Source organism: Melanotaenia boesemani, chromosome 9 (assembly GCF_017639745.1).
Source record: "Melanotaenia boesemani isolate fMelBoe1 chromosome 9, fMelBoe1.pri, whole genome shotgun sequence".
Lineage (NCBI taxonomy): Eukaryota > Metazoa > Chordata > Actinopteri > Atheriniformes > Melanotaeniidae > Melanotaenia > Melanotaenia boesemani.
Window position 1 is genome coordinate 29637280 of NC_055690.1, and position 23447 is coordinate 29660726.

At 39.3% G+C, this 23447-nt stretch overlaps 1 protein-coding gene across 10 annotated transcripts in view; it reads left to right on the forward strand.

Annotated features, from left to right (window-relative positions):
• Nucleotides 1-23447, forward strand: part of LOC121645754 (von Willebrand factor A domain-containing protein 5A-like) — a 94583-nt gene continuing 71136 nt past the window's right edge. For 2 of the 10 annotated variants that reach the window (XM_041994427.1, XM_041994426.1), the window contains exons 1-16: nt 13045-13167; nt 13445-13494; nt 13791-13993; nt 14081-14303; nt 14500-14666; nt 14759-14873; nt 15144-15319; nt 15406-15494; nt 15588-15732; nt 16206-16285; nt 16366-16480; nt 16579-16737; nt 16876-16979; nt 17539-17759; nt 17953-18010; nt 18492-18514. In XM_041994427.1, coding sequence (XP_041850361.1) covers nt 13452-13494; nt 13791-13993; nt 14081-14303; nt 14500-14666; nt 14759-14873; nt 15144-15319; nt 15406-15494; nt 15588-15732; nt 16206-16285; nt 16366-16480; nt 16579-16737; nt 16876-16979; nt 17539-17759; nt 17953-18010; nt 18492-18514 — 1921 coding nt within the window. In that variant the 5' untranslated portion in view covers nt 13045-13167; nt 13445-13451. Of the gene's footprint in view, nt 115-391; nt 442-781; nt 985-1071; nt 1295-1487; nt 1655-1746; nt 1862-3098; nt 3275-3360; nt 3450-3542; nt 3688-5922; nt 6003-6082; nt 6198-6295; nt 6455-6590; nt 6695-7252; nt 7474-7668; nt 7717-8182; nt 8228-9897; nt 9944-10290; nt 10443-10750; nt 10875-10966; nt 11291-13044; nt 13168-13444; nt 13495-13790; nt 13994-14080; nt 14304-14499; nt 14667-14758; nt 14874-15143; nt 15320-15405; nt 15495-15587; nt 15733-16205; nt 16286-16365; nt 16481-16578; nt 16738-16875; nt 16980-17538; nt 17760-17952; nt 18011-18472; nt 18515-20667; nt 20740-22008; nt 22179-22485; nt 22610-22684; nt 22941-23447 lie in introns of those variants that run through there. The other 8 variants (XM_041994433.1, XM_041994435.1, XM_041994424.1 and 5 more) reach the window with 7 other exon arrangements.

Consider the following 23447-nt stretch of genomic DNA (forward strand, 5'->3'; position numbering starts at 1 on the left):
TATCAGGACTCAGAGCTTCGTGCTTTACAAGCAAAAGTCCGGAAATACAGAAACAAAGGGACCTGCTGTGAAATCGAAGCATTTCTGTTCTCAGTAAATAATTTGTCCTTACAGGTAAGCTTCCTTCTAAGCTCTTGATATTTTTTTTGCAGCTATTCTAAAACTTGTTTATGCTGACATACAGCTGCAGCAGACCGTTGTACTTCTGTTTGTACAAAAGTAGAAATGATAATAAATACAATCTTTTACATATTTTGAGAGGTCACTGAAAGCAGCACTAATTAGATATAGGCAAGGGATTTTAATTTATATTTTATTATCCATTTTCTTTGGTCTTATTTGTTCTGGGCAAGACTGTTGATAACAGTAACCCTTAAAGTTCTTGTTTCAGAGCAATAATGGTGAACTGCTGTGGTCTGTTAACTGCGCAAAAAGAACCAGGTACAGACATGCTATAAAGCAAAGAAATCATCCCCCTCCCTCTGTAACTCATGAACGATCCACATGTGGAGGTTGTCAGTGCTTTAATGATGACACACACACACACACACACACACACACACACACACACACACACACACACACACACACACACACACACACACACACACACAGACACACACAATGTCCTACTTCTCACTGTTAGTTGAATTACAGTCCTCTTGTGTGGCTAAACATAATTTAGAATGTAGAAACATTTCTTAAATAATTCATCAGTGTAATTTCTAAATAAAATGAAGTCTATTACGATCTGTGTTTCTGGCCGTTGTTTCTCTGTCAGTTCCTCTAAAGAGCATCGAGGTGGAGCTGCAGGTGAGGGACCATGTAGCTACAGTGGTTTCCACTCTGAACTACGAGAACAAGGAGGACAAACCAGTAGAAGCTGTTTTTGTCTTCCCTCTGCCTGGAGATGCAGCTGTGTGTCATTTCAGTGCAAAGGTTGGACAGACACATATTGTAGCTGAAGTGAAGGAGAAACAGCAGGTGAGCTGAACAGAAAGATTTAGCGACTATAAAGGAGCTGAAACACAGTGAAGTTAATGTTACTGACATGTTTCATGTGTTGTGCAGGCTCGAGAGGAGTATGATGATGCTTTGAGCTCTGGTCAGCAGGCCTTCCTGTTGGAGGAGAGTGATCAGAGTCCAGATATATTCTCTCTGAGTGTGGGCAGTCTGCCTCCAGGAGAGAGCGCCTCCATCAGGCTGGAGTACGTCACTGAGCTGGCTGTGCAGGCTGATGATGGGCTGAGGTTCTGTCTGCCTGCTGTCCTCAATCCTCGCTACCAACCTCAGGGTAGGAGAACCAGTTAATATGTTTTATCTTAGTGCTCACCAAACATGCTCATATAAAGAGTTTTATTAAAGTCCATCTGGACTTCATACTGGTGGAAGGTGAGACCGTTATGCGTTGGAATTAAATATGAGGTTTGAAGCCACCTTTCCTTTCAATAAACCAGATGACTTCTAGTTGTCTCCCATGTTTACAGGTAGCGAAGATGTCAGTGTCCAGGTGACGTCAGTTCCAGCCTCTTTGGTTCCCTACAGTCTGTCCTTTTCTGCCCGAGTCTCCTCTCCTCGTCCAGTCTCTAAAGTAGAGTCCAGTTGTTCCCTGGAGCCTCTTCAGTACCTCAACACTGATCAGACACAGGCCATGGTAGGTAGAGTGGTGATGTGTCTGCTGTGTGTGGTTGTTACATAGAAGATAAATAACTTTATTAAGTGTGTATTTGTGTTTTTGAACTTCAGGTTAAGTTGGCTGCAGGACACAAGTTTGACAGAGATGTTGAGCTGCTGATTTATTACAAAGATGCCCACCAGCCCACTGCTGTGGTGGAGGCAGGACAGGCCTCTGCAAAGCCTGGTGAGTGCAAGTTAGTCTAGTTATTGGGCCATGTCCACATGGAGATGAGTTTAGGTGATTCTGCTAAAGTTTTATATTTTTCAGATGTTTTATCCACATGAAATCAGTGTTTTGGGAGCCTGAAAACTGTAATCTTTAAAACCAGGATTCAAGGCGAATAAATATGAAAAAAACACAATTTTGTTGACCTGTTTACTACCCATACACATCTTTCCTAAACCAACGTCGCCATAGTCCCAGTTCTCCCTTAACCCATATGCAACACAAACCCTGCCAACAGCTTCAACAACGGCAGAATGCAGTGTTGTGTTTGTGTAGCAAGTATGTTATAATAATAATAATAATACTAATAATAATTATAATAATAATAATAATACAGGCAGAAAATCTAGTACTTCTTCATCCGTTTCCGTCTGTGTCGCATCTCGCACCAAAAAAACGTTTGGAATTTTAATGCCTCGTTTCTCAAAAATGTCCATATTCACAATATATGTAATACTTTTTATTCAGCTCTGTGTATCTGCCCCCCCCCCCCCTCCTGGCTAGCTCGCCAAGTTTATGTAGCAAGTATTTTATAATAATAATACAGGCTAAGTTGTATATCAGCGGGGCTAGTCTCAGAAGGCTAGATAAAACTCAGTCTGGAGGGAGGAGAAACAACAGAGGCACAGAGACTGAATTTAGGTTTGATGGTACCATATATTAGAAAGACAAACAAAACACCAACATTTATAAGAAATAGAAATGTATCTGAATGGCCATTCAATAATACATATGTACAGTGTAAATGTCAGGCTCAAAAATTCAATAAAGTTTAAGTTCTGTGGTTGGGTGCAAATTGGTCATTCACAGATCCCACATCAATTTCCCAATCCCCAAACGACCCAAAGTCCAGTACGGCGCGATAAGTTTAATCCAGGGGTTTGAGTTGGTGAGTTCGTTAGAGGCAAAGTGATGGGTGTGAATGGCTATGTGGAAGCCGTAGGGGAACAAAAACAGAGCAAAGAGTTTTGTCGGCTGCAAGGAGCCTCCTACTGGCGCGGACAGAGCAGGTGATATCCTGGCTTTTACAACAGACTTTTTTTTTTTTTAATGTTTTAATAATTAAATCAGTTCTTTTCTACTGCAGATCTACCATAGCTCAAATGAATTTTAATCTTTAACTATTGTTACATTCATTAAAATAGATTTGAAAATGTAGATTTGGGGTGATTTTTCCATTCCTCTTATGTTTCAGGAACTCTGATGGGTGATCCAGTGGTGATGGTGAGCCTGTACCCTGAGTTCCCCCAGTCTGTGATGTCCTCACTCGCCTCATGTGGGGAGTTTGTGTTCTTATTGGATCGATCGGGAAGTATGAAACGTTCCATTAATAACAGCAAGCAGGAAGAAACTCCCATTAGCAGTGCAAGGGTATTCAACAAGTGTAAACTCAGTCATAGAAACACTCTTATCTGTCTCAGCAAATTTTCATCTCTATTTTCTGTGTCTTCCTTCAGGACACTCTGCTGCTCCTGTTGAAGAGTTTATCAATGGGCTGCTACTTCAATATCTACAGTTTTGGGTCCACATTTGAACACATCTTCCCGTAAGTGACTCAGTCCACAAAAATGTGTTTAAGTCATTAATGTCACATGATGATCATTAGATCAGATCAGTTGTTTTGTGTTTCTGATGGCAGTAAGAGTGTAGAGTACAATGAGAAGAGCATGAAGAAGGCTCTGAAGAAAGTTGAGGAGATGCAGGCTGACCTGGGAGGAACAGAGATCCTTAAGCCCCTCAAACACATTTACAAGCAGCCCTGCATTCCCAAGCAGCCCAGACAGGTAATAATGCACGTTCATTAATGCCCCCCCACTTTCTTCCTCTCTCTCAGCGCTGCACCAGTTTACACATGAATCTCTGGAACAGGATGGTAGAATATTCAAACTCCTTCATCTGTGGAAGTCACCTATTCCTACATTTTCATGGCATTGAAACACAGCCTTGAAACAGAGTTGCTAAGGACCAAAACCAGCTGTACTTTGAACCTGCTGATTTAAATTAATCCAAGTTCAAGTTTATTCTTATAGCACATTTTATGAAACAGCAGTTGCCCAAAGTGCTGAACAATAGAACAACAATCACTCCACAGTTGAAAATAAAACACTACACAATGAAACAAAAAAAAACCAATAAAAATGAAATCAATAAAAAATAAAATGAATGAAAAGGTAAAATCAATAGAGGAATAAAATCAATAAAACTAGAATAAAAAGTAAAACACGCGAATCTCAAGCTCAGGTTTGTTCAAATGCCAGTGCAAAGAAGTAGGTTTTGAGTAGAGACTTAAACCCAGAGACAGACTGAGCAGCTCTGATGTGAAGGGGAAGGCTGTTCCACAGCTTTGGAGCAGCAACAGAGAAAGCTCTGTCACCCCTGGATTTAAGTCTAGCAGATCTTCAGTAAGAGCTGTGAAGAGGACCTCAGAGTCCTGAGTGGAGCATGCTGGTGTAGCAACTCTGACAAATATGAGGGAACCAAACCATTTAAAGCTTTAAAAACAATTAATAAAATCTTGTACTGGTCTTAAAACTAACAGGAAGCCAACGCAAGGAGGCAAGCACAGGGGTCTGTAATCAACTGAGCGGCAGTGTTTTGGGCAGGAAGCATGTGGTTGCAGAGATGACTGATCAATGCCATAACAAAGAGAGCTGTAATAATCTGTGCACGACATAATGAACAGGTGGATAGCTTTTTCCAGCAACACCAACAACAATGCTAAGTAAGCGGACCGAGAACACTAACTGTACCATTTAGAAGCTCAGAACTTCCGAAAAGATATCAGTATCTACTTGGAGAAAGTTAAAATACATCCATGCTTTTAGATCACACAAGCAGCTGAGAAGATTTGCCAGAGAATCTCCCTGTGGTTTTAAGGGGATATAGATCTGGACGTTGTCAGCAAAGCAATGGTAAGCAATATTGTGCTTCTGAAAAATAGACCCCAAGGGCAACTCATACAGGGGAAAAAAGTAGTGGACCCAAAATGGACTCTTGTGGGACCCCATAACTGAGAGGTGCTGCAGCTGAGGCAAACACAAAAAGACCGATCCAACAAGTAAAACCAGAACCAGCGCAGAACAGTTCCTCTGATACCAACACACCGCTCTAAGCATGTCAGAAGGGTTTGATGGTCAACTGTGTCAAAGGCTGCAGTTAGGTCTAAAAGAATTGAGACAGCAGGACTTCCAGAGTCAGTAACTAAGAAAGGTCATTAAAAACTCTTAAAGGTGCTGTTTCAGTACTGTGGAGAGACTTAAAACCAGACTGAAATTTTTCTAAACCTTTACTAAAATGTAAGTGAGCCTGTAACTGTACGTGCCCTATTTTGTCTAAGACTTTTGATAGAATAAAGGTCATTTAGAAATCGGCCTGCAGTTAGTAAGAACTGAAGGATCCAATTTAGGTTTCTTTAAAAGAGGCTGCACAAGAGCATTCTTAAAAGCAGCAGGAACACAGCCTGAAGACAGGCAGGACTTAATCAGGGACAAAATGACAGGGCCGATGGAGCTAAAAGTACTTTTAATTAGAGCGGGGTGGCAGCTATCAAGGGGGCAAAAAGAAAGTTTTAAGTGAAAAACCATGTCCGAGAGTTCAGAAAGTGACACCAGTTCAAACTGCAAGTAAACAGCTGAACACTGACAAGACAGCACGAACTAAACCGGAGGGAGGGGATAGAGGCCTAATAGCAGAAATCTTGCCTGTAAAAAATCTAAGAAATTTGTTGCTTTGCTTTGTTCTTGGACATATGGAGGCAAAACCACTTTTACTTATCGCAAAAGCCTTAAATCAACATCAACACTTGCTGACCCTTAAAGATTCTTTGGTTGTTCTGCATTCACCCTTCCAAGTACAACCCTGCACAACCCTGTTGTTTAAACTTGTTTTTACCATTTCTCCATTTGTTCTTCATACTTTGCAAGACATGTGACTCTAACAGCAGTGTTACACACTCTCATTTAATTTCACTGAGAGTTTTCAGCTCATGTGTGGACGTGATGTTGTTTCTCTTCCCAAAGCTGTTTGTCTTCACTGATGGAGAGGTGGGGAACACCAAAGAAGTTATTGATCTGGTTAAGAAGAATGCAGGTTCCCACAGGTGAGACTACAACAACACAGCCTGACAGTAAGTGTAACACTGTGGTTGTGTGTGTTTTTAAACAAAGTTTTACTTTGTAGGTGTTTCTCTTTTGGGATTGGAGAAGGAGCCAGCTCTGCTCTTATCAATGGGTTGGCCAAGGAGGGAGGAGGTCATGCTCAGTTCATCACAGGGACTGACAGGATGCAGCCAAAAGTTAGTAAAAATAAAGTCTAATTAAAACGGCAACATCACATTCCAGATACAGATGCATACAGATGAGTTCACCATTTCTAATGTGTTTTAACCATCAGGTGATGCAGTCGCTGCGGTTTGCACTGCAGCCAGCTGTGGAGGACATCTCAGTAACATGGGATTTACCAAAGGGAGTGTCAGCCACTGTCCTCTCTCCACCAATCACAGCAATTTTCCAGGGGCAGAGGTCACTGATTTATGCCCAGCTCACTGGACAGGTAGGAGCACCACCATGGCTCTTGTTTAAATGGTTTTACTGGTGAGGCTGACAAAAAAAACAACAAAAAAAAATGTATTAATATGTAAAGATATGTGTATTATGTGTATTATTTTAAGGCTGTAATGATTTCTCAGTGTTTAGAGGCAGCAGAGGGCTGTGTGATGGTGAAGTACAGCCTCGCAGGTCATCCCTCTCAGAACCAGCTGCACTTCCATCTCAAACCAGCAGAGGACACTGGGTAAAGCAATGAGATGATTTTGGTTCTACGTTAGGCATTAAATTAGTCATTGTGAGCATGTAGTTTATGACCTTTAAATGCACAATATTTTGGTCCCTGTGTCCTCTCTTCTCAGTCTTCCTGCTTGGAAGTTGATCCACGTGGAATATCTTAGAAGATCTTTGTTTTTAAAAGCATATGAAGGAGAAAGGGATGAGAAAAGAGGAGGGTGCAGGGGGGGCTGTAAATGAAGGTGCACAGGTGTGTCCTTGGCAGAGGTCGTCTCAGCATTGATGACATATAAAAGAAGTTGCACAATACACACCACACATTAAGCTTATCTGACAGAGATCATAATATACATAATGTAGGCTGTAACAGAACAACGTACGTCCTTGTTTCCGAGTCTCACATCTGAAACAAATATTTCTCATTGTCTCATTTTCCCTCCTTTGTGTCAGTTTCAAGGAAAGTAGAGGAGGAGGGACATTGAGGGTTTTAAAAACAGAGTAATGGCCGGTGATGTGCAGTATGTGTTCACCAAAGTATTTAAAGTTGCTCTTCTTCTGCCTTCTTCAGATTAACAATCCACAGGTTGGCTGCTCGTACTCTGATTCGCTCCCTGGAGTTGGAGGACAGATCTGACAGAGGACAGCAAGATGAAGGAGTGAAGAAGAAGGTGGTGGAGCTCAGTGTCCAATCAGGAGTGAGCAGTTCTTTTACTGCCTTCATTGCTGTCAACAAAGACAGTGGCGAGTCGATTCAAGGACCTCTGGCACGCAGAAATATTCCAACACCAGGTACGTCTGTTTGTTTCTCCAAAGACTAAATTAGTGAGGAGGAAACTTGTCCAATTCAAAGACAGTGTGCTGGGAGGATGTTCATGAACAAATTATCTTCCAAGCTCCTTTTTGTAAAGCTTATCTGATGGTAAAGCAGAGAAAAGAACCTCACAACTAATGATCTTCATCTGATGTCTTACTCTCTGATCTCAGGGTTTTATGGACAGACATTGGGTTGTTCTCCAAGGAGGAGGTTAGGTGAGTAAAATGTTGAATGACTTTATGAAAACATTAACGAGTACAACATACACAAACAAAAAAAAAAAAAGACCACCAGGGGACTCTTTAATTCCTCAGATATTTGCTCCAGCAGTGGAGAAAAAGTTGCTTCTTCTATGAATTACTGCTAAACTTAGAAAAATGTTTCCACAGATATGATACTAACACAATCTACGTCATCAGTAATTAGCAAATCACAATTAATATTGTATTTGACTTGTAAAAAAGATCCAGTTTTTAATCTTCTCACTCTTGCAGCATGTGCAAATCTCCTCATATCATTACAAGTGTGTGTTTACATGTACAAAGAATTATTTATGTTTTGAATGACTGAACAACTTTGTAATAAGAAATATTTTTAAACTGCTTCATGTAACCAACATTTTAGTTTTTCATAATCTATTGTCGTCTCTTCCTCTCTGTGTTTGTTTTATTGTCTTTTATTGATCAGTTCCCATTATAGGCTGCTCTGCGGCTCCATTAAATCATGGTGGTAAGTGGAACCGTATAACATACAGGATTTGTTTTCTATCATTTCAGTAAAAGTAAAAGTCAACATATAAAAGTGTTTTAAAAGGATAAAATGTTAAATATGAGAGTTGATATAAACCAAAATACAACACTTAATAGCAGAACACTTTTTAAGCTAATTTGCATCTGGTGTATATAAAACCCATAATTAATATTTAATAATTACAAAACACTCAAACCAAACACGAGTTGGTTTTACTTGTAATGTTAGTTTTTAACCTGACTTTTTGTTTGGTTTTTATTCTGAATGCCTCTTAATGCCCAGCTTATCACAAGATCAAATGCAAGGTTGCATCACTGAAACATAAGTGAAGCACCAGATGAGACAGAAGCAAACATCTGTGCTTTCTATACCTGCAGTAAATACGAATATAATCAACTCAGCAGCACATTCATTCAGCAAACCTGCATGTGGTCAATGCAACGCTCTTAAACAGATTCATGACTTTCCTTTTAGAAAATAATATAATACTAGAGCAGATTTTTATGTTTTAATGCTCAAAACCCACACAATGCATTCTGAGACTGGTTTGACTGAACCCAATAACCTACATGTCATTTTTCTTTTTCATAATTTTTAAATACAATATTTTCATGTCACATTTTCATTTATTTACTTGTTTGCTTATGTATTATTAAAAAGCATATGTCCTGTAAAATGACGCAAGATCCATTAAGAGAGTTTAAGTAAAAAGTATGTATCTTTCATTATTTTGTTTTTACTCATTTTATCCACTTTAGGGTAATAGGAAAATAAAATCTGTTCCAGCTGTTTTTAGACAAGACATTAGTTACAGTCATGGGTTTATGATCAAAGCTTAAGTTAACATCAGCAGTTAACATTACATCTTCTGACATGTTTGTCTCAAAGCCAAGCAAGCAAAATAAAAATGGCGTCCTGCAGTGTGCAGCATTTGTTATTGACAAGTATCTTATAAAAAAGCCTGGACTGACAACAAGGTATTTTGAGCAGCTCTGGAGCAGTGTTGTGTGAGAAAAATAACTTCTTTTAAAATGTGTGCTATGCACAACTTTCACTTATAGAAAAAGCAGCACTTTTTATCTTTTAGGCCAACCTAGTCCTCAGCATCGGATTATATTGCCTCAGACTGGGATTCCAATTTTTTTTTAGCAAAGTCTTTCAAAAATAACTGTGTCTAGTGAACTTGAATCAAAAAGGCAATGAATCAGAGTCAAAACAGCAGGATATAATTTTTATTGTAAGGCACCACTATTGCCTTTCTAATTGTAATGACTTGTAATGAGTACATGAAGTGTAACTGAGTATATAAAAATTTTTAAAGTATATATAATATATATACACTTTAAACTACAGTATATTTGATAAAACTATGACTGTTCCACCTTTTAGGTTTACATTGTGCTTCAGTTTTCCTCTCTATAGCATTTGTGTTGTCTAGTTTTCTCAAACTAAACAACCCGAACGAATGTTCTTATCAATGATAAATGTTTGCACAGTAACACCTGCATTTGGTCTGGTGCTCTGGTGTTGAGTGTTTTTTAAGCTACAGCTTAAAGCGACAAGTGAAGAAATTTCAGGGATGTTTTTGTACATAACCAAATTATAACATACCTTTCATTTTTATGCTTTTCTTCTTTTTAATGCTTAAGTGAAAATGTTCAGTGGAAAGGCAGGAAAAGCATCTGGTAGAGGTAGGTCAAAATATGAACGACAGAATACACATATTTATAACTTTCACTTACCTGTTTGTACAAACACATTTCTTTAAGGTTTGCCTTGTTCTGATATTTCACAGAACAGAATTTATTTATTGATTTGTTTGCTTAGTTATAGTATTATACAGTGTTTTCAATCCATACGATGCCTATGACCCAGTATATGGAGACTATGAATTAAAAACTTCCAGTAAAATTGTTGCCAATAGAGTCTTTGATTTTATTAGATTTTTACCATCAAACACTAGTTTACTGTACCTCATCATGTGTTCATGTGTTTCATCTTTAATTTAGTTATTGACTTTAGTGATTTTTTTTCTGCCACAGTTAAAGCTGCTGCTCCCCAGCAGCCCCTCAGAGAGCCTCTTCTGCAGTTGGTGTCCCTGCAGAAGGCGTCTGGTAGTTGGATGCTGGAGGCTCCTCTGGCCTCTGCACTGGGAAAGACCAGTGACGAGGTGGAGAAGTTAAAGCCTGCATCGGTGGGTTGCTGGAAAATTAACAAACCCACATTTGTAATGATAATATTTAAGCGATTTTAACATGGAAATAATATCAAGAAATAATTTACTATTAAATGTGGTACTAATCAATACAACATAGAACAGATTAAATTAAACTGAACATAATAAAACTCCAGAGAGCTCTCACTGATCTGAACCAAAGTTTGACTTTATACAAGAACCAGAGAGAGATGGAGAAAGTAAATCAGAACCATTTTCCAATTTTTAAATTTTTTAAAATCTTTTATTCTTTTCTTGTTCTGTGTGTCATTGTTTTGTTTAATCAGGTTAACAAGGAGGTGTGGGCCACCATTCTGGCTCTGATCTGGCTTCATGGTTTCAAGATGGATGTAAAGGAGGAGTGGGAGCTTCTGGCCATGAAGGCTGCATCATGGCTCCGTGCTCAGAATGGTAAAACAATTAATAAGGAACTGATGCTTTTTTCTTTTCTTTGTTAAAGTGTTTACTGTTTAAAATGGTTAAAATCATATTTGCTTTTTTAGGACCATGTGTGACAGAGTGTGTGGAAGCAGGAAATGCACTGCTGGGCTGCAGCGTGCAGAAAGACGCTCTGGGGCTCTGAAGTTAACGTTAAAGAGGCTTCATTTTCAGGATTCTTACACAGAAGCAGATTTACTAAATCAAACAGCTTTCAGAATGTATATTACTCTTTGCAGCATCTGTCTTTATAATGTGCCTTACTATAACTGCACGGTATGCTTCAGCCACCAGAGTTCTTAAAGAAAGGTTTTGTTTTTGCCTTTTTAATGTTTCTTTGTATCTGGATGTTTTACTAAAAGACAGATGCATGAATCGTGCATATAAATGAAAAAAGGAGTGAGAATTTTTTTTTTTTATCGTTTTATTTATGTCAGCTTAAGTATACGGTGACATCGTTGGTTTTGAAGTCCCCAAATCTTAGCCAAAATGATTAAAAAAGAATATAACTCCACTTCTGTTTTGCACATTTAACCCTACACATGAGTTTAGTTACCAGGATGTTTTACTTTGAGGATGACTCTAGTTTTTATCCACAATTAAAACTTTAAGAAGACGTGTTTAGAGTCGCATAGAGTAACAAAGAGCCAGTGTTCACTAAGTGTGTGTGAGTCCACTTTTGAATAGATTCAGGTTACTTCTCTCTATACTTGTGAAAGGCAGCTATTGCACTGACTGCACATGAAGGACAATAAGGACTGTCAGTAATATTTGTTCTAAACTCATATTTTATTGAATCCTCCTCTCTGGAAAATAAATATTCATATTCAGATCCATGTTGAAAAGTCATGGATGGATACAGTAGCAACATAATTGTGTTAAGTGATCACATATTCACTAAAAATGTCCATTTTGTTTGGGAATTTAACTTAAATTAACAACTTAAGATAAGTTTAAAGTATTTGTTTGTTTTGCTTTTGTTTATGTTTTTTTATTTCTCGCTAAAATGCCATGTTCAAAGTTGTCTATAATATTCTTCAGTAATGAAAAACAATCCCTTCTGCTTTTTGTACGTCTTTACCTGAATTTTAAACCCCTTTGGCAACTGTATCCTTGTCTTTGAGGTTGGAAAATGTTCCAGTGATGTGAATAAACAAAATATAGAATCCTGGAAATGTCTCTTTTTGTATAATGGGGAGGGGAAAATGGGACCTTTTTGGTCAGATACATTAATGAAAGCAGATATTTAATTTTGACCATGTTAGCAGTCTGACTACACATGCAAACCGGAGTTTCTTTTGCAAGCTGTGATCTGAGGAGCTGAATTTATAAGCAGATTAATGTTTTGCTTTGTCGTGTGGATTCATGTGACACAGTTGTTAAAATCTACAGTTGAATGAAAGCCTCATTCTAGCTGATGGAAGATGAATAAGAAGTCCCAGACAGAATTTCTGCTAAATACTGACGCTTCATGTTTCAGACCATCTAATGGGGAAAGTTCACATAGTGACACCTGCTGGCCATTTTCTGTAACTACACCTGCTGCCTGAAGGCATTTTGTTTCTGTTTACACACAGTACATACTAAAGTAAAACAATGTTTTTTTCCTTGTATGAAATATGTGTCTGGTTACTTTTATGCACATAAACAGACGATACAATCGATGCACATCTTTTGTACACTGCCTTATGAAGAACCAACACAGCATGTGTCAGATGATATGTTAAAGGTGAAATGGAAGATATTTTGTGCACCTTTTTTTCCCCAATGCAGTTATAATAATGTGATAAATATGTCACAATCAATTTTAAAAGACTGGGAGCACAACTGCCAATGCAAGTGTGATCTGTGATGCTGTGTCTGTTTCTGCCTGTCAATCTTCCCATCATTCAGTAGAAATAGATTATACTGACACAGCAAAAATGTATGGTAATAATAGCAGGTAAAACAGAATTATTCTGCCCTTTTTTTTAATCTGGCATTTTTATGTGTATGTGTGTAGTAGCTATATAAGTGATAAAGAAACGGAGAATAAAAAGTTGCGTCTGAATTCATTTTCACTAACAAGAGACAGAGATTAATAAAAAACTCCACCCACCTGGTGCTCTCTTGTTTGGAAATCGAGCGTACCCAGTAGAGCCACATTCTTTGATATCAGGACTCAGAGCTTCGTGCTTTACAAGCAAAAGTCCGGAAATACAGAAACAAAGGGACCTGCTGTGAAATCGAAGCATTTCTGTTCTCAGTAAATAATTTGTCCTTACAGGTAAGCTTCCTTCTAAGCTTTTGATATTTTTTTTGCAGCTATTCTGAAACTTCTTTATGCTGACATACAGCTGCAGCAGACCGTTGTACTTCTGTTTGTACAAAAGTAGAAATGATAATAAATACAATCTTTTACATTTTTTGAAAGGTCACTGAAAGTAGCACTAATTAGATATAGGCAAGGGATTTTAATTTATATTTTATTTTCCATTTTCTTTGGTCTTATTTGTTCTGGGCAAGACTGTTGATAACAGTAACCCTTAAAGTTCTTGTTTCAGAGCAATAATGGTGAACTGCTGTGGTCTGTTAACTGCGCAAAAAGAACCAGGTACAGACATGCTATAAAGCAAAGAAATCATCCCCCTCCCTCTGTAACTCATGAACTATCCACATGTGGAGGTTGTCAGTGCTTTAATGATGACACACACGCACACACACACACACACACACACACACACACACACACAATGTCCTACTTCTCACTGTTAGTTGAATTACAGTCCTCTTGTGTGGCTAAACATAATTTAGAATGTAGAAACATTTCTTTAATAATTCATCAGTGTAATTTCTAAATAAAATGAAGTCTATTATGATCTGTGTTTCTGGTCGTTGTTTCTCTGTCAGTTCCTCTAAAGAGCATCGAGGTGGAGCTGCAGGTGAGGGACCATGTAGCTACAGTGGTTTCCACTCTGAACTACGAGAACAAGGAGGACAAACCAGTAGAAGCTGTTTTTGTCTTCCCTCTGCCTGGAGATGCAGCTGTGTGTCATTTCAGTGCAAAGGTTGGACAGACACATATTGTAGCTGAAGTGAAGGAGAAACAGCAGGTGAGCTGAACAGAAAGATTTAGCGACTATAAAGGAGCTGAAACACAGTGAAGTTAATGTTACTGACATGTTTCATGTGTTCTGCAGGCTCGAGAGGAGTATGATGATGCTTTGAGCTCTGGTCAGCAGGCCTTCCTGTTGGAGGAGAGTGATCAGAGTCCAGATATATTCTCTCTGAGTGTGGGCAGTCTGCCTCCAGGAGAGAGCGCCTCCATCAGGCTGGAGTACGTCACTGAGCTGGCTGTGCAGGCTGATGATGGGCTGAGGTTCTGTTTGCCTGCTGTCCTCAATCCTCGCTACCAACCTCAGGGTAGGAGAACCAGTTAATATGTTTTATCTTAGTGCTCACCAAACATGCTCATATAAAGAGTTTTATTAAAGTCCATCTGGACTTCATACTGGTGGAAGGTGAGACCGTTATGCGTTGGAATTAAATATGAGGTTTGAAGCCACCTTTCCTTTCAATAAACTGGATGACTTCTAGTTGTTTCCCATGTTGTTTACAGGTAGCGAAGATGTCAGTGTCCAGGTGAAGTCAGTTCCAGCCTCTCTGGTTCCCTACAGTCTGTCCTTTTCTGCCCGAGTCTCCTCTCCTCGTCCAGTCTCTAAAGTAGAGTCCAGTTGTTCCCTGGAGCCTCTTCAGTACCTCAACACTGATCAGACACAGGCCATGGTAGGTAGAGTGGTGATGTGTCTGCTGTGTGTGGTTGTTACATAGAAGATAAATAACTTGATTAACTGTGTATTTGTGTTTTTGAACTTCAGGTTAAGTTGGCTGCAGGACACAAGTTTGACAGAGATGTTGAGCTGCTGATTTATTACAAAGATGCCCACCAGCCCACTGCTGTGGTGGAGGCAGGACAGGCCTCTGCAAAGCCTGGTGAGTGCAAGTTAGTCAAAAGATCAGTTTTCAGTCAAATGATTGTAATTGTGTTAAAGATGAAATGATAATTTTTAAAATTAATTGAACAAGTAAATCAGATCATCTTTAAGACAACGTCAAGACAAAACATTTTGACGCCTTTGTTTAGGAATTAGTTCACGCATCAAATATTCATTTTCTTTAATCATTACTTGATGTTGCATGTATTTAAAAATTGATTTCAAAATTTAGATTTAGTTTGATTTTTCTATTCCTCTCATGTTTCAGGAACTCTGATGGGTGATCCAGTGGTGATGGTGAGCCTGTACCCTGAGTTCCCCCAGTCTGTGATGTCCTCACTCGCCTCATGTGGGGAGTTTGTGTTTGTACTGGATCGATCAGGGAGTATGACTGTTCCCATCAGTCATAGCAAGCGGCAAGAAACTCGCATTAGCAACGCAAAGGTATTAGAAATGACTAACTGTCTCAGAAGAACATTTGTTATCTGTTACAGACAGCTGTGTTAACTGTGGTCTGTGTCTTCCTTCAGGACACTCTGCTGCTCCTGTTGAAGAGTTTATCAATGGGCTGCTACTTCAATATCTACAGTTTTGGGTCCAGATTTGAACACATCTTCCCGTAAGTGACTCAGTCCACAAAAATGTGTTTCAGTCATTAATGTCACATGATGATCATTAGATCAGATCAGTTAGTTTGTGTTTCTGATGGCAGTAAGAGTGTAGAGTACAATGAGAAGAGCATGGAGGAGGCTCTGAAGAAAGTTGAGAAGATGCAGGCTGACCTGGGAGGAACAGAGATCCTTGAGCCCCTCAAACACATTTACAAGCAGCCCTGCATTCCCAAGCAGCCCAGACAGGTAATAATGCAGATACATTAATGCCCCCCCCACTTTCTTCCTCTCTCTCAGAGCTGCACCAGTTTACATGTGAATTATAACAGAGTTGCTCAGGATACCAAAACCAGCTGTACTTTGAACCTGCTGCTTCAAAGTAACCCAGCAAAGCTGTAGAATCTGCAGAGGACAGTCCTGGCATACTTCATGCTTTGTTCTTGGACATATGGAGGCGAAACCACTTTTACTTATTGCAAAAGCCTTGAATCAACATCAACACTTGCTGACCCTTAAAGATTCTTTGGTTGTTCTGCATTCACCCTTCCAAGTACAACCCTGCACAACCCTGTTGTTTAAACTTGTTTTTACCATGTCTCCATTTGTTCTTCATACTTTGCAACACGTGTGACTCTAACAGCAGTGTTACACACTCTCATTTAATTTCCCTGAGAGGTTTCAGTTCATGTGTGGGTGTGATGTTGTTTCTCTTCCCAAAGCTGTTTGTCTTCACTGATGGAGAGGTGGGGAACACCAAAGAAGTTATTGATCTGGTTAAGAAGAATGCAGGATCCCACAGGTGAGACTACAACAACACAGCCTGACAGTAAGTGTAACACTGTGGTTGTGTGTGTTTTTAAACAAAGTTTTACTTTGTAGGTGTTTCTCTTTTGGGATTGGAGAAGGAGCCAGCTCTGCTCTTATCAATGGGTTGGCCAAGGAGGGAGGAGGTCATGCTCAGTTCATCACAGGGACTGACAGGATGCAGCCAAAAGTTAGTAAAAATAAAGTCTAATTAAAACGGCAACATCACATTCCAGATACAGATCCATACAGATGAGTTCACCATTTCTAATGTGTTTTAACCATCAGGTGATGCAGTCGCTGCGGTTTGCACTGCAGCCAGCTGTGGAGGACATCTCAGTAACATGGGATTTACCAAAGGGAGTGTCAGCCACTGTCCTCTCTCCACCAATCACAGCAATTTTCCAGGGGCAGAGGTCACTGATTTATGCCCAGCTCACTGGACAGGTAGGAGCACCACCATGGCTCTTGTTTAAATGGTTTAACTGGTGAGGCTGACAAAAAAAAAACATAAAAATAAAAAATCACATGAATTAATATGTAAAGATATATGTGTATTATTTTAAGGCTGTAATGATTTCTCAGCGTTTAGAGGCAGCAGAGGGCTGTGTGATGGTGAAGTACAGCCTCGCAGGCCATCCCTCTCAGAACCAGCTGCACTTCCGTCTCAAACCAGCAGAGGACACTGGGTAAAGCAATGAGATGATTTTGGTTCTACGTTAGGCATTAAATTAGTCATTGTGAGCATGTAGTTTATGACCTTTAAATGCACCATTTTTTGGTCCCTGTGTCCTCTCTTCTCAGTCTTCCTGCTTGGAAGTTGATCCACGTGGAATATCTTAGAAGATCTTTGTTTTTTAAAAGCATATGAAGGAGAAAGGGATGAGAATGGAGGAGGGTGCAGAGGGGGCTGTAAATGAGGGTGCACAGGTGTGTCCTTGGCAGAGGTCGTCTCAGCATTGATGACATATAAAAGAAGTTGCACAATACACACCACACATTAAGCTTATCTGACAGAGATCATAATATACATAATGTAGGCTGTAACAGAACAACGGACGTCCTTGTTTCCGAGTCTCACGTCTGAAACAAATATTTCTCATTGTCTCATTTTCCTTCCTTTGTGTCAGTTTCAAGGAAAGTGGAGGAGGAGGGACATTGAGGGTTTTAAAAACAGAGTAATGGCCGGTGATGTGCAGTATGTGTTCACCAAAGTATTTAAAGTTGCTCTTCTTCTGCCTTCTTCAGATTAACAGTCCACAGGTTGGCTGCTCGTACTCTGATTCGCTGCCTGGAGTTGGAGGACAGATCTGACAGAGGACAGCAAGATGAAGGAGTGAAGAAGAAGCTGGTGGAGCTCAGTGTCCAATCAGGAGTGAGCAGTTCTTTTACTGCCTTCATTGCTGTCAACAAAGACAGTGGCGAGTCGATTCAAGGACCTCTGGAACGCAGAAATATTCCAACACCAGGTACGTCTGTTTGTTTCTCCAAAGACTAAATTAGTGAGGAGGAAACTTGTCCAATTCAAAGACAGTGTGCTGGGAGGATGTTCATGAACAAATTATCTTCCAAGCTCCTTTTTGTAAAGCTTATCTGATGGTAAAGCAGAGAAAAGAACCACAACTAATGATCTTCATCTGATGTCTTACTCTCTGATCTCAGGGTTTTATGCACAGATGTTGTGTAGTTCTGCAGGGATGGATTCAGGTCCATGTGAGTAAAATGTTGAATGACTTTATGAAAACATTAACGAGTACAACATACACAAACAAAATAAAAAAAGACCACCAGGGGACTCTTTAATTCCTCAGATATTTTCTGCAGCGGTGGAGAAAAAGTTGCTTCTTCTATGAATTACTGCTAAACTTAGAAAAGTTTCCACAGATATGATACTAACACAATCTACGTCATCAGTAATTAGCAAATCACAATTAATATTGCATTTGACTTGTAAAAAAGATCCAGTTTTAAATCTTCTCACTCTTGCAGCATGTGCAAATCTCCTCATATCATTACAAGTGTGTGTTTACATGTACAAAGAATTATTTATGTTTTGAATTATTGAACAACTTTGCAATAAGACATATTTTTAACTGCTTCATGAAACCAACATTTTAGTCTTTCATAATCTATTGTCGTCTCTTCTTCTCTGTGTTTGTTCTGATTGTCTTTTATTGATCAGATCACATGATGGCCTGCGCTGCGGTTCCACCAGTTTTCTATGGTAAGTGAAACTCTGGACAAAATGGAACCACACACATGCGTTTTTGATCATTTCAGTAAGAAGATCCACCATTTTCAGTGTGTTCTACATTTCTTGCATGTGTAAATGTCCTCATGTGAATTTTTGAAATATGTGATATTTTGAATAGTTAATCAAATTTGTCACTGGGAATATTTTTTAATGTGAGTTATTATCACTAGTTCTGAAGTTAACACTGAAATTCTTCCATTGCCATTATTTTGGTTGCATTTTCTTGGTCAGCTCCCATTGCATTGAAGTCCTGTAATATTCCAGTACCTTATCATGATGACTTTGACTGTGTGTACACTTATTAGGCAAGTTGTATTTATGAGGATAATTTTTATTATAGAACAACTACAGTGCTCTCGATCAATCCAGTAAAGTTAATAAACCTCAAACCTGGACATTTAAGAAAGGAAGTGAGGTTTTCGCTTTAAGAGAAAATTATTGTAAAAAAGTATTGGGCAGCTATTAGCGTGCAGAATTATTATGCAACTAAATAAAAAATGAAAACTTCCACTTGTCATCTCACTTGTTTATTTTCATCTTTTAATGTCAGAATTTTAAACAAACTCAAAATTTACAAATAAACATTTATGACATTGAACAGGAAGAAAAAAAAATCAGTGACCAATGTAGCCACCCTTCTTCTCAGTAATGGTCATAAGTCTTCCATTCACGGAGTCGGTCAGTTTCTTAAACTGTTTATCATCAACCTTTTGTGCAGCAGCAACCACAGCCTCCCAGACACTGTTCAGACTGGTGGACTGTTTCCTTCACTGTAAATCTCACGTTTAAGAAGGACCCACAAGTTCTCAGTAGGGTTTAGGTCAGGTGAGCATGGGGGCCATTTCCTTATTCTTTCATCTTTAAGGCCTTGTAGTGGAGTACTTTGTTGCGCGTGATGGAGCATTGTCCTGCATAAAAATCATGAACCTCTTGAAAGATGCAGACTTTTTCTTGCACCACTGCTTGAAGAAAAGCGTCTTCTAAAACCTGGCAATAGGTTTGGGACTTCAGTTTGAGTCCATCTTCACCCCAAAAAGGTCCAACTAGCTCATCTTTAATAACACCAGCCCATACCAGTACCCCACCTCCACCTTGCTGGTGTCTGAGTCGAAGTGGAGCTCTGTGACTATAACTGATCCAGCCACAGGCCCATCCATCTGCTCCATCAAGAGACATTCTCATCTCTTCAGTCCATAAAACCTTTGAAAAATCTGTCTTCAGATATTTCTTGGCCCAGTCTTGATGTTTCAGTTTATGTGTCCTGTTGAGTGGTGGTGGCGTTTCAGCCTTCCTTACCTTGGCCATGTCTCTGAGCACTGAACACCTTGTACCAGGTTGCAGTTCTGGAATATGACAGTGCTGGAGGATAATGGGTTCCTGGCAGCTTCATGTTTGATTCATTTCAAATCTTTTGCATTTCAATTTTGTCTTTTTTACTCAGCACGTTTCTGACTTTTTACAATTTCTGACTTTCAGAGTCAGCTACATCTCTTTTTTGGCGCATTTTGCCTTAGGAAAAGAAGCACCCTAATAATTACGTACATCTTAAGATGTTGATTTCCCTAGATCACACCCACATACAGCTTGGAGTTGGACAACATGCATGAAAATGACGACATGGTCAAAATACTCACATAGTGTATAAGAGAGAACCATGCAGAGGCATTTTCTATACTTACAGTGAATGAATGAGAGAGGACATTTTTTTATTTTTTGTTTTTTACCTAAGTCTTTTGTGTGTGTGTGTGTGTGTGTGTGTGTGTGTGTGTGTGTGTGTGTGTGTGTGTGTGTGTCATGTTTTAAACCTTAAAATTTTATAGAGCCTGGGAGTTTAAATTTTTTCAGAACCTAAAATTCTAAACATAGGCAGGTTGTTTGATAAGTGCCTGTTAGTTCTAGTTATTTGTGTTATCTCCAAATAAGATAAAGCTTTATGGCAGGTGTATCTATTTTCTGCAGTGTGTTGTGTGATCAATGACCTGTGAAAACATTTTTCTGTGAATCAGACTGTATTTGTGAGAGACTGTGCTCTAGTTTCTGGTTGTTTGTGTATCTGTACACACATTTTCATGTACTATAGTGATTATTTATGCATGTGCAGCTAATGCTCTGCTTCTCTTTAGATTCTGCTGATGTGGTGTATGAATCAACAGAACTTTTGGAAACCTGCTGTCATTTTGCTGACTTGACTGAAAGTAAGTAACAGTTTAAAGATGTTATTAAAGACATGTTGACAATTATTGATGAATTTGCTGTTTAAATGCGCCAGTTTTATAAAACTTTTCTGATTTGGTGTCTCAGTGAGGTCAGTTGTGTTTTCCCACCGTATCCAGGTCAAATGGTTCATGACCTAAGACCTGTACTACAAAGTGGGATTAACATACAAGGCATATCTCACCGTTACCTTGGTTGACTTACCCAGACATTGACAATTCTGATAAGCAGTACTTTCAAGCTGGTTATCAACTCAGTTATTGAACCCAGGTCTTTTCCATCTCGATCAGTGCACGCTAACATTAAAAGGGTGGTGTTTGCAGCGTCTGACCAATCACAAACATTAAGAACCTCACTTTACCGTGGAGGAGCAGACAATTAACCTTTGATAAAATGAAGAATTCAAACATATCATCCAAGCCAAAAGCAACACTGTTGCAGCAGCAACAGCCAGGAAGGAATGCTGGCAGAAAACTGGAGACTCTGTTAGCGTATGTCAGATTATACAGTATAAATTCATAGGACAATATAAACAGACGGCACTCAATTCTACTTTATTACGGCCCAGACGTTTAGGGCAGAGCGCTTTCTCAGAGCTCTTCCTCTATATTTTCAGTTCTTTTTAAGCTCAGCACCGCTGAGCTGCAGTTCTACCATGTGTGACCATTATTATTAACCATATTAATTCAGATGCAACCCTAGTGGAGCTAACAAGTTAATAACAATTACAAAAACATACTTCAAAACGTTCAGCGTTCATCAAAAGGATGCATCAGTCCCTAAAAACTCTTTCTCTCCTAAGCGCTCCTTTCACGATCTAGAAACCAAAGTGGACAGGATGTTCTAAGAATGGGTGGACATTTTTCAATAGAAGTGTTTGGTCAGGAGGTGGTGCTTTTATCCTCATTAATCTGTTATCCAGAACATGATCTGCTCCGGAGGAGGGTAGCCATTCAGCATAAGTTACCATGGTGATTTACCCCAGTAAGAATTTTACCAGCCTCGTAGTACAGAAAACCCAGGATTGACGCTGAAGATACCTTTATTAGAGGAAATCCAGCTTCGTAGTCCAGGCCTCCAGTGTTCAGAGAGTAATAAGGCTCAGCTGTCTTTTCCATGAAACCCTGCAGATGTAGATTATATATTGTAAATTACATCATTTTAGTTTTTCCATTTTTATAATCGGACACCGGTTAACTCGGCCTACATATGTATATTATATTTGTTCTTTTTTCCCCCTCCCCACACAGGTTATGATGATGTAGAAGATGGAGCTGCTGTTCCCCAGCAGCCCCTCAGAGGCCCTCTGCTACAGTTGGTGTCCCTGCAGAAGGCGTCTGGTTACTGGATGCTGGATGCAGCTCTGGCCTCTGCACTGGGAAAAACCAGTGAGGAGGTGGAAAAGTCAAAGCCTGCACCGGTGGGTGAAAACAACAGCACCCAATTTATGATGGAGTAATAATAGCAGGTTTCACATTGAAATGATCACAGGAAACAAAGATTACAAAAACACCCCAGTGTGTGTGTGTGTGTATATATATATATACATATATATGTGTGTGTGTGTGTTAATTACCACCGAGCTGGAAAAGTTCAGCAAAAGTGTCTTAATTGTCATGATGTGATCACACTAAGTTTAATCTGAAGCATTTTCCATTAAGGTGCTTTGTTGTATTTGATAACTTTGTTAATTTACCTGTTTTGTGTGGTTATCTTTGTTTAATCAGGTTAACAAGGAGGTGTGGGCCACCATTCTGGCTCTGATCTGGCTTCATGGTTTCAAGATGGATGTAAAGGAGGAGTGGGAGCTTCTGGCCATGAAGGCTGCATCATGGCTCCGTGTTCAGAATGGTAATATGTACTTATGTGAATGTATATAAGCTGGTTAAAATGAACTTTTGTAATCATGATATTTGCTTTTTTCAGCACCATGTGTGACAGAGTGTGTGGAAGCAGGAAATGTGCTGCTGGGCTGCAGCGTGCAGAAAGACGCTCTGGGGATCTGAGGTTTTTATTAAAGAGGCTTCATTTTTTAGAATGCATATTGCTCTTTGCAACATGTGCCTTTACAATGTACCTTACTATGATTGAACTGCTTCTATCTACTGTGTACAAAATCCACAATGTAATGGCTTAAGGTATGTACGCTGCAGTTACTGTGCAAATAAACTATAGTAGTTAAGCAGTTAATTTGTTTACTATTGTCAACATGAGCTACGTTTGGACTTCTTTTGGCCTCGGGGCAGACTAAGTGAATTATAAAAATAGAATACTACTAGAATAAAATAAACTACAATTAAATATTAAATTATTAATAACAATAAATTCTGCCATCAAAAACAAAAGGTCGAATTACTCCTGTGTCTAACAACTGATAATGATCACCGTGTGACCATGACCACTAGAACATCCATCAGAGTACCTGAAACATGAGGGGAATGTAAAAATCAAACCAATTCACACAGAAGATGCGTCACCACTCATGGCTTGTGTCTGAGGTACTGAAGAGGCTCCAGAACTAGATGAGGAGAGGACACTCAAACTGAAGAGGACAGACTGTAGATGAACAGAAAGGTTGGATTTCAGGTTGCCTGTAACATTCATTTCATTGTGTTTCAGGTCTCTTCTAATGAGTAAACACCAGGGGCCTCGTGTACAAGTGGCCCACACAGCAGTCTGAGAGTTTCTA